This window comes from Meles meles, chromosome 19 (genome assembly GCF_922984935.1).
Source record: "Meles meles chromosome 19, mMelMel3.1 paternal haplotype, whole genome shotgun sequence".
In the NCBI taxonomy this organism is placed as follows: Eukaryota; Metazoa; Chordata; class Mammalia; order Carnivora; family Mustelidae; genus Meles; species Meles meles.
Genome location: NC_060084.1, coordinates 672,676 through 687,935, shown reverse-complemented (window position 1 = coordinate 687,935; position 15,260 = coordinate 672,676). Strand labels below are relative to the sequence as shown.

At 63.1% G+C, this 15,260-nt stretch overlaps 1 protein-coding gene across 6 annotated transcripts in view; it reads left to right on the top strand.

The window, feature by feature from the left end:
* The window catches only part of ACSF3 (acyl-CoA synthetase family member 3), an 88,919-nt gene extending 77,333 nt beyond the window's left edge, over positions 1 to 11,586 (top strand). For 5 of the 6 annotated variants that reach the window (XM_045988013.1, XM_045988012.1, XM_045988010.1 and 2 more), the window contains 3 exons: positions 2,962 to 3,096; positions 3,683 to 3,794; positions 7,146 to 11,586. In XM_045988013.1, coding sequence (XP_045843969.1) covers positions 2,962 to 3,096; positions 3,683 to 3,794; positions 7,146 to 7,314 — 416 coding nt within the window. In that variant the 3' untranslated portion in view covers positions 7,315 to 11,586. The other variant, XM_045988009.1, reaches the window with a different exon arrangement.
* The last annotated feature ends 3,674 nt before the right edge of the window (positions 11,587 to 15,260 follow it).

Genomic DNA, 15,260 nt, shown 5'->3' with positions numbered 1-15,260 from the left:
GGCAGTGTCCAGGCTCCCCGTCCCTCCGTGCCGGGCACAGGACGCGGGCATGTGGTGGTTAGGGAGGGCTGGCAGCGTGGACGTGTGTCAGCCTTCAGAGCAAGGCTGGACCCTGGGAGCCTGACGGGAGCAGAGTGCTCTGTGGTCAGACCCCGGGAGCCCTGGTCCCATTTCTCGGGACGTCCTGTCCCTGTGCGCGGGTGCGGTCAGCATGGGAACACACTTAGCTGGTTTCCCCGGTGAGCGCGGCGTTCCCGCGAGCCCGTCTGACTGCGGGCCTCTCTCTGTCGTCGTTGTCCCTCTCGTGCGGGTTTGGACGTCCCTCCCGCAGCCTGTGAATGGTCCCAGTGCGCAAGCCCGACTTGCTTTGTGGACACCATCTTTTATTTTTAAAATTCAGATAAAAGGGTTTTTCGTTACGGGCACGGGACCCCCAGCCCTGTGGATTCGCTGGTCTCTGGCGCCCGGTGGCCCCAAGGCCGAGCACAGGGCCGTCAGCATGAGAACGTTCAGTCGCTGCTGCTGGATGTTTGAGCTGGAAAGGAAGAGCGCACATTAATTATTGCAAAGAGATGTCTTTAGGAGAAAGTGATTTTGAAATTCAGTTCAGTTTCATTGTAACGCAAACAGGAAGGGCGTGTGCGCGTCTCGTTGGCTCTCGGGGGAGAGTGCGCCTTCGTCACAGGCCGTTGGCGACACAGGCTGCGTAGTGAGCGCCGCAATCAGCCCACAGCCGCCGCTCCTGCAGGGAGAGCGCCATACTAAGTAGAAATCTGGATAAATTAAACTTAACCCTTTCCCTGGCCAGCCCCTCCTGCCATGGGACTCTGGTGGGAGCTGGAGAGCTGCTGCTGGGGGGCCTGGGGGGGGCGGCTGGTCCGCCTCTGCACGAGAGCAGAGAGGTCACCAGCCAGTCCTGCCCGCCCCGCCGTTCCCCTCCTCCCAGATGCGCAAGGAGCCCCCAGAAAGCCCCCAGCCGTCGTGGCTGCTGCGGAGGAGACCCACCGTCGCCCCCAGAAACTGCCGCACGCCATAGGCATCTCCTCCCAACCCTAACTCACGGGCCCAGCAGGCCCCGGAGAGAAGCCGTTCGGCACACACACGGCCCCGGCGCTCGCCCAGGGCAGCGGGACGGGGGTTCCGGGCGCCCTCAGCCCTTCTTGTTGACCTTGCTGCCAGAGCGGAGTACACACAGGTGGGCACACGGGATGGAGGCGAGGACACGGGATGGAGGTGACGTGGAGACGAGGACACGGAACTGGGGACACGGACGAGTGGGGACCGAGTGAGCAGACGTTACAGTTCCTGCTGCCTTTGAGGCCTCCCACCGAGCGCTTCTGTGTTAAAGACGCGGCTGAGTGTCAGGACGCAGACAGCCTGTGACTTCCTCTAACGATGCTCCATCGTCCGCCGGCTTCTCTGGGTCTCCAGGCAGCGTGGAGAGGGTCCCCGGAGAGCAGGGCAGGCCCATCCGGGGAGGCGAGCCAGAGCCTGCCGCTTCCTCTCCTGGCGGTCGGGGCAGGACTGGAAGAGAGCCTGGGGGCAGCTGGCATGTCGGGGAGACGCTCCCCGCCTCAGCGGCCGTGATCTGGGCAGTGCAGGGTGTCTCCGGCAGGACCAGAGACAGGAACCTGAGCCCGGGCAGGGTCTCTGGGTGCTGGGAGCAGGGCCAGGAAAGCCCTGGAGGGACCTGGGCTGGTGCAGTGTCCGTCCAACAGCACGAGCCCGTGACCGCTTGGACTGGGCCCATCGGTGCCTTTAAGGAGCAGGTGGCTGGCGGTCAGGAAGCTCTCAGGGGCGCACACAACCGTCCGGTGGGGAGGGGACGCAGCCGAGCAGGGGTTGCACCCAGGTATGGGGAGCACAGGGGGCCCTGCGACACCCACAGCTGGTCGCCCACCGCAGTCCTCCCTGCGGCCCCTCTTGCAACCTTCCCACCGGCCAGCCGCCACCCTGTCAGGTCCTTCTGCCTCTGGTCAGTGAGGGAACCCGCTACGCTCGTGGCCTGTCCTCTTGGAGCCTGGCCCTCCCACGCCACCATCCGTGAGCCAGCCCCCCGCCCCGCACAGCGTCTGTCTGGTTGAGTAGACTGGCTCGTGCCCGGGGCACAGCAGGAGAGGGATGGCGCTTTCCTGCGCGGTGCCGTGACTCGTACTGAAACCCGGCTGTGACCTAGCGCTGTTCCCAGGGGCCCGGGGTCGGGGGGCTGCGCAGGCATGTGCACCCACACGCACGCGTCCACATTTGTGGGTCCACGTGCACACGTCCACGTGTGTCCACACACACACTCAGGCCCGCCGCCTCTGCACCCTCCCTGCTCTGGGCTGGCCCCTACCGGCCCCTACCCCACTGACCATCTCACTGCCCAGCATGGCCTGGAAGAGGACCGGGGGGGCTTCCGGGGGGGGCCGGCATGTGGGGAAGCCCGGTGGGAAACCACACCGTGGGTGCGGAGGGGCAGGAGGGCTTCGGAGAGTCCGTGGGGCTGCCCGCAGCCCAGGAGACCCCACGAATGAGCGGGTGCTGCAGTGAGGTCCTCTCCACGAGGACCCTGCCGTGACCGGGACCCCACCGTGGGCTGGCGGGAGCAGCCGACTCTTCTCTGTTGCACGGGCCTGAGAGAGGGCGGGAAGGGACCGAGCTGGGGGGTGACAGCCTAGCCGTCCTGCCCCGGAGCCCTGGTCTTCACACTCTGTCGGCCGCTGGGGACACGGCTGTCTGCACGGGGCCGTCCGCGGTCAGACTCCGGGCTGAGGTCACAGCCGGTGAGCCTCGTGCTTGCCGCCCTGTCCCGAAACGGCCCACGTGCACCGCCGTCCCAGCACGGGTCACCGTGTGGGGGTGTCAGTGCCCCAGACACGGGCCGCCGGCCGGCGACAACACAGACACTGCTTCCACGTGGTGCCCTCGAGACACGCGGGGCCCGGACGCACGTCTTGCTGACCAGAGCCCCATCCTCAGGCGACACGGCAGTGTTTAAGGACGGCGCCTACTGGATCCGGGGCCGCACGTCCGTGGACATCATCAAGAGCGGTGGCTACAAGGTCAGCGCCCTGGAGGTGGAGCGGCTGCTGCTGGCGCACCCCGGCATCGCAGGTACGTGGCCCCTGGCCCTGTGGCAGGGACCCCCGACGGCAAGCCAGCTGCAGAGCCCCATCCTGGACACGCTGCGGACGAGCCTCCAGCTGTGTTTGCTTGTGGACACACCCGGGCCGGGGACTCGCCCTTGGGCCGCACCCGGTGGGGACCCTCCGCCTGCCGGCCGCGTGCCCCCCACCTCGGCACTGCGGCCAGGGTCCCGGCCTGACCTCAGCGGCACCAGCCTGCTCGCCGCGACCGTGGGCCGAGCCCCCTGCTGACGCCCGAGTGGGCACTGCCAGCCCGGGAAGCACAGAGCCCACCCAGACCTGCCCCGACCTCAGGTCACAGGCTGAGGACCCTGGAGATGGCGGAGGCTCCCCACAGGGCTCACTAGTTGTTGTCGCCGTCCCTTGGCAGTGCAGGGAGGGCAGGGACGCGGGAAAACCAGCCCCCACCCTGAGCTCCCCCTGGGAGACACGCGGGGACCAGGCCTCGCCCCGTCCGCGGGAGGACCAGCTGTGCTGAGCCCATGCTGACCCCCCCCCACCCTGGGCACGTCCCCAGCCTGCAGCAGTCAGCACGGCGTCCCCTCTGTCCGCAGATGTGGCTGTGATTGGAGTTCCAGACATGACGTGGGGCCAGCGGGTCGTTGCGGTGGTGACCCTTCAAGAGGGACACTCGCCGTCCCACAGGGAGCTCAAAGAGTGGGCAAGGTAGGGGCAGGCGGGGGCACTCATGGGACCGGAGGAGGGGACGGGTGGGGGGGGGAGACGCACTGTCCCGGGTCGGGATGGTGGGGAGGACTTGGGTCCTGCCGCTGTCCATCTCAGGGTCGGGGGGTGCCTGGAAGGTCAGGTGACATGTTACATTCCCAAGGCTGCCCCCAACACACAAAGGGCTGCAGGAAAGCCGCGTAATGGTCACCCGGGACGGAGACAGCCAGGACCACAGGGTGGGTGGCCCAGCCACGGACGGGGCACAGGGTGTTCCCCTGGTTCCGGGAGGGACCCACAGGCACAGAACCTCCGTCCTCTGTCCTCCCGCACCCACCCCCCCACCCTGTGCTGAGTTTGGCCTCTGTAGCAGGGGCCACCGCTCTCCCCTGGCCTGCTGCCCCACCGCAGACCTGTCCCGCAGACCTGACCACGTGCGTCCGTGCGGGCTCAGCTTCGTCGTATGTTAGACACCCCCAGGCCTCTGTGCCCGTGTGCTGCGGCTCCAGGGCTTTCTCCGTGTGCCGACACCCACAGGCTTCCTTCCCTGTGCCCGCGGCGCCCCACGGGCAGTCACGCCAGAGCCCGAAGGACTGCGGGGGCTGGGGCTGCGGGCAGTGTGGCCACGGTCCCAAGCTCAGGACGCGGTCAGTAATGTCCCCAAATTCTTGATTTCCAGTCTGGGACGTTTCTCCTTCCTCTGCTCTCTCTCTGCACCCCTCCTTCCCAACGTGCCTCCCTCCTTGGTGCCGAAGGCATTTTCGGTTCGTCCAGCACGATTCCGCAAGGAGCAGAAGCCCTTGTTCCGTGAGGGCCAGCGTGGTTGCGCTCCGCTGGGTTTGCCGACGCACGCTGGGAGCCGGTGTCCGGCGAAGGAGGGCGTTCTCGTCGCCGTTGCGGTTTCGATGAAACACCAGGCACCAGTGCAGAGCTGTCTGCCGAGCGTCGGGGTCCGGTCTCGGGCGGCCCGTGCACGTGGGTCAGGCTCGGGACCGTGGCTGCAGGAAGGCCTGAGGCGGGTACTCGTGCGCTTGGGGTGGGGGCAGGCGACACCCCTCAGAGGTCAGGGCCGGCGGCCGATGGCCGTCTCCAGGACTGTCCCACAGTGAGGCCGACATCCAGGCTTCTGTGTCCTCAAGCCAGGCAGTCGCTGGGTGGCGACGCCAAGGCCACGCAGCCCATGCGGGCAGGTCCGCCTCTCCTGGACGTGGCCCTTGGTGAAGGTGCGGCCTCCCTGTGCGCTTTTCCTTTCTGACGACTCCTCCCTCAGCCGGCACTCTCCAGGCCAAGAGTCGGGGGCTCAGGCCGTATGTCCCTGTGAGGCAGCGAGTGCGGCGTGGAGCAGGGCAGCGGCGCACGTTTGTGCCTGGGATGCGGCCCTCCCACTACCCTCCCATCCCGGAGATACCAAGTCGGAAGGGGACGTGGGTTTTACACCCCAGGAGGAAGCCAGTATCCGTGGTCTTGACCACAGTTGATGTCTGATGAGACCCCAGAGGAGTGCTGGGCGTTGGCTTAGCGTCCGTCCTCGCTGTGTGCGGGCCGCCTCCTCCCAGGAGAGCACCTGCTCCGCGGCCCGCCACCCCGGGAGGACTGCTTTTCCCCCAAGAGCTCCGCTCCGCCGCTCGCTGAGCTCGGCCCTTCTCAGGAGCCCCGGCCGGCCCCTGGCGTCTGTGTGCGAACACGTTCTGGAGATGCTGGGGTCCACGGCCGTCCTTCCGGACGCTTCACCACTTTCTAACTCCTGTGGCTTTCGTTCCTTTTCTCCAAAGCGGCTGCAGGTTAGGGCTCTCGCGTACTGGCCCCCGTTGCGCAGGCCACCTGCCTCCGTCCTCTCCCTCAACGCTCGCCTCCTTCTTAGCCTGGCTGGGCCGGGAACAGACTCACCCGCTTACCGAGAACTGCCGATCGGCACGTAGTTTCTGTGCTGTGCGTGTCCTGTCCCGTGTCCTTGTGGGGCAGGAGCTGCAGGAAAGGAAATGTAGAAAATCACAAGGGAGACCAAACACATTTTCAGTCCTCCACTGTGTTTATCCAAAGTCCCCACGTGAGCGGATTCGTTCAACTCAAACCGGTGTGTTTCTGTCCCAGCATCGTCTCTCCGAAAGCGTTCAGTCCCTAGGAAATGTGTGTCCCAGCCTGTGCCCCCGGGCCCGGGTTCCTCGGCAGCCGCCCGCTCATCTCTGCTGCGGGACCGCCCGGGGACTGTCGGCATCTCTGTCCGAAAATGCCTTAAGTTTGGCTTCGTTCTTGAGGGCGCTTTGCTCAGGTGACGGGGGACGGCGCTCCCCTGCCCGCTCACCAGGCCGCCCAGCACGGGGACCAGCAGAATCTCGGGGCTCCTGCCCTGGGCCCTGGCATCGGCTTGCTGCTGCCGCAGGGGAGGCGCACATCCCTGGACACACGGGGTTTGGGCAGCGAGGCCGGGGTGCTCCGAGGGGCTGCGTGTCTTGATGCCAGCTCCCCGCCACCAGCATCCCTTGGACAGTCCCGTGGCTTATCCCGCCAAGTCCAGCCCAGTTCTCCCCCGTGTGCTGCCGGCTGTCTCCCGTAGCTGCCCGCACCATGGGCGGGGGCACCCTCTGCCCTGACGAGCCTGAGCCCCGAGCCGCCCCCACCCCCGTGCTGGCCTGAGCTGCTGCCTTCAGCGCGAGCCGCCCCAGGCTGACGGTGCCTTCCGTGGGCTGTTGCCGACGTGCCAGGTCGGTGTGCACGTGGACCCTGCCACGGAGGGGAGGAGCACTCGGCCGCGATGGCTGAGAGACGGGGTCTCTGTCACCGCACACGGTGAGCTCACCATGATGCCGCCCTGTGGCTGAGCTCGCCCCAGCAGCTTGCGGGCCGGAAGGCCACACGCACCTGCCGGCCCCAGACCCACCGCCGCCTGGTAGTTTGGACGGGGCCTCCGGAGAAAACCGGTGCCTGCCGCCTAAGGAGACGTTTCCAAGTAGAGCCTGGGGGTGGCCAGACCCGTCCACGGGGCCCCTCGCCGCGGAACGCACCGTCTAACAGGCCCCATGGGGGCACCAGCAGCAGAGCAGCTCTCGGACCAGCGGACGAGCCTCAGCCGCGGCCCAGCACGGGGCTCCGTGGGGAGTGCTGCCCCAGCCCAGGGACCACGGCCCAGGGTCTGCCCACCTGCCTGCTCTTCCCTTCCAGGAGGCCTGGCCTCTGCCCACGGGTGGGCCTGGAACACGGGCCCCCACACCTCCGTGTTCGTGTCCACAGCAGCAACACGGGGCAGGCACGGGATATGCTTGGGCTTCGGGGCCCTGAGGGACCAGGATGCTTATCCCAGGGTGCTGTCCGGGCCCCTAGTGCCTGCTGCTCAGGGGCTGCTTATCTCCGCAGGGGTGTCCTGGCCCCGTATGCTGTGCCCTCGGAGTTCCTGGTGGTGGAGGAGATCCCGCGGAACCAGATGGGGAAGATCAACAAGAGGGACCTCGTCAGGCAGTTCTACCCGGGTGACCAGGGTGCCCCGGGGCCGGGCACCAGTGAGCCAGAGTCCCCTTTAAGCTAGAGGGCCTTCCGCAGAAGTGAGGGCACGGGACGGGGCCTCGTCGGCCCTGACTGGCTTTCGGTCGGACCTCTGCTCTGTCCCCACCCCACGCTGGCGCCTGGCCCCGTGTGCCGTCTGCCGGGCGGCCCCTGTGGTGCCCAACAGCGTCCCCGAGGGCAGCAGGCCTCCCAGCAAAACTCAGGAAACTCTCCACATCACACCCAGTCCACGTGACCGGGCTTCCAGCTTTCGTGGCCTTCCTTGTGGTACCTCGACCCACATGCCACTGGGAAATCAGATCGAGCCATGCGGGGTCCTCACTTAATCCCACTGATCTGACGTTGAATCTCTCAATACTGAACATTTTGATTCCGAAAAATATTACATAATTATTTGGTTTATGCTATGATTTTTATCAAGTAGTTTCAAAACAAACAGTCGTCGTTTTCGGCTGAAGAGGCCACGGAAGGACGTTGGCTTGTCTTTGGGACGCGTGTCTAAGGACGCAGAATGCAGCCCCCTTCCCGCACCAGTGCGGCCACACGTCACGAGGCTCCCACAGGGCTCCCCCGGGCTGGGATGGCCGCCTGCCCTCCACTCCAGCGCACAGCCAGGCACAGGGGCCCTGGGGATGGCCCATCGGTGCCTTCGGTCCGCCCGGAGGGGTCCTGCAGGGACGTCAGCCGTCCACTCACCCCAGGGCTGAGCCTGTTGGAAGGCGGTGGGCGGGTCCAGGGTGCCTGGCGTGTCCAGATGGTGGATGTCCACACGCACACATGTGGCCCCAGGGCAGCCAACACTGGGGCCCACAGGGTGGGGAACAGGCCCGAAACAGCCTCATTGCTGCCTCAGTTTCCCTGTTGATGACATGAGGCTGGCTTTTCCGGCTCTGACCGAGGACTGAGGGCTTCGCTTCCCTGGGGCCCAGTCCCTCGAGGCTGGAGACCCCAGCACGGCCTCCCGTGGGCCAAGACCTGGGCCCTCCAGCTCCCTCACAGGCCGTGGCGGACAGCACTGTGGCTGCCGATGGGACAGGGCAGCTGAGGGTCCGTGCAGGCCAGGCCGCCGAGCCCCCACTGGTCCTTCCGTGTCCGCTCAACTGCAGGCACGCCTGGCCTCGTATGTCCTGTACCCTGGGGTCACGTGAGCAGCGCAGGGTTCCTGGTGGTCAGGGACTCACCCAGGCCCATGGCTAGCCCACGGCCACGGTGTCCACGTTCAGATCCTTCTGTGTCTGCCGTCTGGGCCCTGGGCCCTGCCCTGGAAGCTTCCTCCCACGCCGCTCCCAGGATGGACATCTGGCCGGCTGGGAGAAGTCCTCCATGCTGGGCCCTTGGGGTCAGGACAGATCCCCTGGCGTCGGGGTGGGGGTGTAGGCCTGGGGACTGGACGCTCCGGGTGTGTCTGGGCAGAGCTGCCCGCCACCGTGGCCCCGGCCAGTCCAGGTGAGGCCGGGACACCACCTCCGACCCCCCGCAGCCCAGGGTGGGAGCCATGTGCCCCGAGGGACGAAGTGGCGGGAGGGCTCGAGGCCCACGGAGGGCGGGCGGCGCTGAGAGCCGGGTCCTGGCACGCGAAGGCTGGCCTTGCCGTCGGGAGCGGCGTCAGAGCCGGGCTCTGCTCTGGTCTGTTGGGAGGCTGGCGTCTCCATGGAAGCGCAGTGCCTGACGGACAGAAGCCGCCCCATGCGGGGGCTCGCACCCACACCTGCACGGGGCCCTGGGCACCCCCGTCCCCTGGGCTGGGTAGACCAGTCATAAGTTACTCGGGGGCCCCGGGATCCGCTCGTGCTCTGAACCTCCAGCTCTCTTCTGTCTTGTCGGGGGTTTCTACATAAAGAGGCTTTTGAAGAAGATTCAAGCCTTGAACAGTGAATTTGAAAACTGTGGTTCTAGTTGTTAGCGTGGCCTGACGTTCGTGTGACCTCAGCTCTGGGGCCCTGGTGACCATCTATACTGTGTCCGCCTCTCTCTGCCGCCCCTCGACTGCCCTGGGCTGCCAGACACCCAGCCTGCGTCCCCGAGTCCATGGCAGCTGCAGTGGGACCCTGCGTCTCTGGTCAGTTGCTCAGGGTTGCGGTCCTGCGTGCTTGGCCGTGGCTGCTGGGCGGCCCTTCCGGAGCCTCGGGGCCCAAGCAGGGCTCACTGTGCTGGGACCGCGGTGCCCTGGACTGCTATGCCCTCGGGCCTGTGTCCCCACCCCAGCCTGCCGCAGAGGTCAAAGCAGCCCTTCCCGCCTGCAGGGGACAGCGTGTCCTCTGTTAAAACATGAACCTTCCCTCCCAGCAACCACGCTTTCTCTTCCCTCTTCTGGGTTCCGGGTCGGGGACACCTCCATGGGAAAAGTCCTTCGGTGGGCGGCCACGGCCTGGGGACAGCCCTGACACCCGCCCACCAGCCCACGTGCCTCTCCGAGTCTGTCTCCTCGGGCGGAGGGAAAAGGGCGCCCATGCATGAAGGCAGGAGGATTTGGGGGAATCTCGTTCCTGAAGGTCCCTCCCTGTGCCGGCCACAGGCCACAGGCCCGGCAAGGGGGCTTCCCGCGTGGCCCTCGGTCCCAAACAGGTGGGTGTTCCAGGTCCTTCATTCAGGAGTTTGGCCCCAAACCTGGGTTGCAGGAACAGGAGCTCGGGATGGTGGGGGACCCAGGCTGCATCTCCCAGGTGGGGCCGTCCCTGCACTGTGACCGTGGTCCCACCTAACCTGGTCTCCCCCAAGACCGTGAGGCACTCCGCTGGGAGCTGGGCCAGGTGGTGTCGGCCCTCTCGGAAGGCTCCATCCTCTGCGTCTGCTGGCACGTGGGGACGAGCACGTGAACATGTGCGCACGGGCGACCGTCTCTGTGAGCTCGCCTGCCCACTTCGGGGCGTGACCCAGCCGTGTGCAGAATGCGCGTCCATGCCTCTGCGGGGGCGGCCCTCTCGGGCTCTGGTGTTTGTCGTCGGCTCGTGGGGAGCGCCCCCCACTAACCTCCTGCTTGCAGACACACTGCCGTTCGGGTGCCCTGTAGTGGCTGCAGGCCGGGAAGCGGTCCGTCGGCCTCATTCCGGCCTGGCGGCCCTCTCCCCGCCCGCACACAATAAAACCGTGGAAACACCACCACCAAGCAGCCGCGTCTGACTGCACCTGGGACACCCCGTTAGCTCCGGTCTCACCCGGGAGGAGCCACCTCTTAGCGAGCAGGCGACGTGACAGCACCAGCCAAACAGGTGTGCATGCCGCGTGCTTGTGGACACGCAGACGTACACACTCGCGCAGCTGTGCACACACACCCAGACACACACACATGCTCGCACGTGTCTACACGCAACGCAGATCTGGACCCTGCAGCCACCTGCCGCGGTCAGATGCCCGTGGTCCCGCAGTGGCCAGAGAGGCCCAGAGCAGGGTCAAGGGGAGCTCAGGGCCATGCTGGGAGCAGCAGCAGGAGGCATGAGGCTCCAGCCCGGGACCCCGTGCTCCCCAAGCAGCCTGCACAGGATCCCAGCCTCTCCCACCCCAGTCGGTGGAGTCTGTTCACACGGGATCGAGAACGTCTTTTTTTTAATCATTTTAAACGCTGAGAACAGAAGAAAGAAGACTGGGCAGGGCCATGTCCACTCAGCGCCCCAGGTCTGGCCTCCAGCAAGACTTGCCTCATACCCTGTTCAGGAAGTAACGACAGCAGCCCCTGCCCCCGTCCCCCAGGAGCTGAGCGGGACCCATGCAGGCGCGCCTGCCGCATCGCTTCAGAGCTGACACGGACCCCCTGCCGACCCCACGCCGGCCCACCGCCACTGTGTTCGCGGGCCTGGGCTCTGAGTCGCCACGTGGGCCCGCCTGCTCCCATGGGGCGCCTTCATGGATTGTGTGGTCATTGGCACGGGCCTCTTCCCAAAAAAGCCGTGCCACGCAGACTGCCTCCAGACAACATGGAGGGACAGACTTTGCGTCTTTGCCACCGCACTGGAGGTGACTGAATAGGATTTCTTTATTTTATTTTATTTATTTTTTTGGATCTCTTTTATTTTAATTTGCTTTCCCCTAGTTGCTGCTTAGGCGGAATATTTTGAAAACATATTTACTGGCCATTTGAGGTTTTGTTCTGTGAATTTCCTGTTCATGTTCTTTGCCCATTTCCTATTTGGTTGGTAATTTTCTTGATTATGCATTGGTTATGTGGCTTGCCTTTTACTTTGTTTAATGGTATCTATCGACGTGAATAATTTTTAAATTTTAATGTGTTTAAACGCATTCATCTTTTTTATGGTTTGTTTTCCTTGTCTAAAAAATCCTTTTCTATGCCAGGTTCTTAAATACATTTTCTCATGTGTTCGTCGTTACAAAGCTTTGCTTTGTTCGTGTAAGCCCTTCATGCGTGGTGTGAAAGGCCCTGATTTGTCCCGTTGGAATGACTGGTGTTTCCGTCTGTCCATGAAACTCACGTGGCCTCCACTCTGCCCACCACCCAGGCGTGTGTGCTCCAGGCTGTTCCTGAAGTCTGCCTGTCCCCAAGCACAGCCCTACCCCCATGTCCTTCTTCAGGAGACTTGTAGCCGTTCTTGGCCGTCTGCTTCTCCATCTGAATTTTAAGACCAGCGTAAAGTTCCTTTTTGAAAAAAATCTTATTGGAGAGGCCCCTGGGTCACACGTCTGACTCGTGATCTCAGCTCAGGGCATGATCTCAGGGTTGTGGGGTCCAGCCCTGCGTCGGGCTCTGTGCTCAGCAGGGGGTCTGCGTGAGCTTCTCTTTCCCTCTGCCCCCCAACTCGTTCATGCGTGCATGCTTGCTCTCTCAAATAAATAAATAAAATCTTTTTTTTTTTTTAAGGATTTTTTACTTATTTACTTGAGAGAGACAGAGAGAAAGCAGAGAGGGAGAAACTCTCCACTGAGCAGGGAGCCAGACATGGGGCTCGATCCCAGGACCCCTGGATCATGACCTGAGCTGGAGTCAGATGCTCAACTGACTGAGCCACCCAGGTGCCCCGAAATAAGTAAAATCTTCAAAGAAGAAAAAAAGCCTTACTAGAGGTGTTACCCAAAGTGATGGGATTTATAAGCTAATGGCTTGATGTTGTCACACATGGGTCCCCTCCGGTCCACAAACACGGCCGCCCAGCGGTTCTCAGGCTCCTTCGCCTCTTGTAGTCCTCTCCGGGATACTTGTGCCTGTCTCTAGAGAGGGTCGGTCACAGGTCCTTTTTGGTTTTGTTGGAATCGTGAGTGGGACTCTGTCCATGTTTGGGTTTCCGTCCTGCAGCCCCTGCTCAGTCCTGGTTTCTTCCGTGGTCACCAACACCACCGCTGGCAAGTCACCCTCCTCCTTTGCCCACACCTTGGACTCCCCACCTCCGCACCGGGGACGTCTGTGATGACTTGGTCGCCGCCGCCCAAGCAGGCAGGAAGCGGGCTGCAGCCCTCCCGGACCCCAGCTGGGTGTCCGTGCCGTGTTCACGGCGCCATCCCAGACCCTAGTGACGCAGCACGTGTGCCTGTCAAACCTCTGAGAACTGAATCCTAACACCCTTCTCCCCTAGGGGTTTGGATACGTTTCATCCAGGATTTGGGAGGTAAAACTGGCCCGAGACGTGCTGGTCCCGCGGTCTTTCCGGGCACGGGGCTGGGAGCATCTGTAATCACCCGTCGGTCTCCTCAGCCATTACCGGTTTGTCCACACGTGTTGCTGCTTCGAGAGTCCGCGTCATCCCTGCCGTCTGGCCTTCGGGTCAGTTGTCCTCTCTGACACGTCACCGTTGCACGCCCTGTCCCCCAGGGCATCGGTGACGTGTCTCCTCGGTTGGTGGCGGCGGAGTCCGTCTGTTTAGCTTGTCCTCACCGTGGTTGCTTCTGCGCTGCTAATGTCCACTGTCACGCTCCCTCCCGCCTCCCGAGGGCCACCCGACGCGCCTGATGGCTTCAGCTGGGCCGTGTGGCTGGCTGCCGTCAGCTTCTTCTTGAGCCACGGACTCTCCGGCATGCTTTGCTACGTGGTGCTTCTGATTCCAAACTGGGGTCGTTTCTACTCTGACAGAATCTCTTCATCAGGAGTTAGTGGGGGGCACTGGTCGGGGCCCCCGTTCCTGCTGCTCTCCCAGCACCCCGAGCGCTTGGCCTGTGGGCCCAGCTCTTAGACACCCAGGGTGCCTTTTGTGCCCCCTACGTGGCCCGGCGATTGAACAGTGACAGCGGGGTCGCCCTGGGATCACCTTGGGTTCCCCCTTGTCCGCCAGGAAGTGGCCCATAAAATCACCGCATGGTGGGCATGTTCGTCCGTCCTTGGTGTGTCTCAGTACTATGTTCTTTGGCCCATTTTTTCAGGATTATTGTTTATTTTTGGAGAATGGTTAGTTAACATTTCTATCCCTTTTCCTGTTTTTTCCTTAAGTGTTATTTCTCGGAGAAACCTTGTTCCTCCCCGTCAGGAACGTGTGTTCAGACCCCCCGTCCTGGTGCGCTGTCCTCGGGGCGGGCTTGGCTGTGTCTCCTGCGAGCAGCAGAGCGCGGGTCTGTGAATCCAGGGCACAACCCGTCCCGCCGTTACGGAGTTTCGTCTGTTGACCGTGGTGACTGATGCATTTGAACCGCTTTCTTTTTTTTTTTTTTTTAAAGATTTTATTTATTTATTTGACAGAGAGAGAGATCACAAGTAGGCAGAGAGTCAGGCAGAGAGAGAGGAGGAAGCAGGCTCCCCGCGGAGCAGAGAGCCCGATGCGGGGCTCGATCCCAGGACCCTGAGATCATGACCTGAGCCGAAGGCAGCGGCTTAATCCACTGAGCCACCCAGGCGCCCCTTGAACCGCTTTCTGCTATCTCAGTTTGCGTTCTCCGCCCACCGCCTTACGGATTTCCGGTTTGTTTTGCCTTCTTTTCTGTGTTATTGATGGTCTTCTCTACTTCTTTCTCATTGCTTATTTGGGAATCATAAATTGAATTTCTGGGGCTCCCGGCTGGCTCGGTAGGTGGAGCATGCCACCCTTGATCTCAGGGTCATGAGTTCGAGCCCCACACTGGGCCTGGAGAGGACTTCGAGTAATAAATGAGTAAGTAAATACTGAATGTCTGTTGAGTTCTCTTAAAATTTCGGAAGCTCGCTGCAACACCGAAGGTTCTTCCCACGGACTGCAGCCGTGCTGTCTGTGGCCCCTGAGCCTGGCGCGTCCTCCTCCCCGCCCCGCGGGGATCCTGATCGCGTCTCCGGAGTTTGTCTTGTCTTGTTTTGGAAAGAAAGTAATAGGCTTTATTTTTACAGTCAATGGATAAATCCAGTGACCTCGGCTCAGGGCATGTCCTTGTAATAAGTAATGTTCTGCGACTGTTGGTTTTGTCAGCATGTCGGAGCGGTCAGATGGCTTGACGCCACATATCTGGGTGTCTCGTCCTCACTCTTAAAGGACGGGCTGCCTGGGTCTCGGACACCCCCTCCCCGCTTCCCTACACCTCTACTACTGGTACCTTGGGTCTTTGTGTCTTCCAAGTTCATGGGCCTTTTTTTTCTGGGGCTGTTAGGGTTTTCTTCGTCCTTGACACCACGGTGTGTGTACGGAAACCCCCAGCGAGCGTGAGCCTTGCTCCCATGAGCAGCTCGGGTCCGCCTGTCCCGCCCGCTGCGGGACAGCCCCCGGGTCGGAGACGCAGAGACCCGGCCTGCAGTGCGTTAGGCTCGGCCCTGCCCCACTCAGCCCACCGGCGTGGGGTCCCCGAAGCCAGCCCCTCCTCTGTGCAGAGAGGAGCCTGGCTGGACCCCCGCGGCCTGGCCAACATGCCCGGAGCTCAGCAGACACCTTGGCTTATCTTGTGGGAGCAGCTAGTGGACAAGCTTAGAAAGTTCTGAAACTTGCTCCTCTCAACGGCCATGCCACCACCCGTGACTTCATTCCAGGCAGGAATGGAGCCGCTGGCCAGGGAGAGACCAAGGACAGGGTGAGCCTCCAGGGAAGACACGTCTGCGCGCGGCCATCACCCAAGGAGAGGAGACTCGGGCACTTT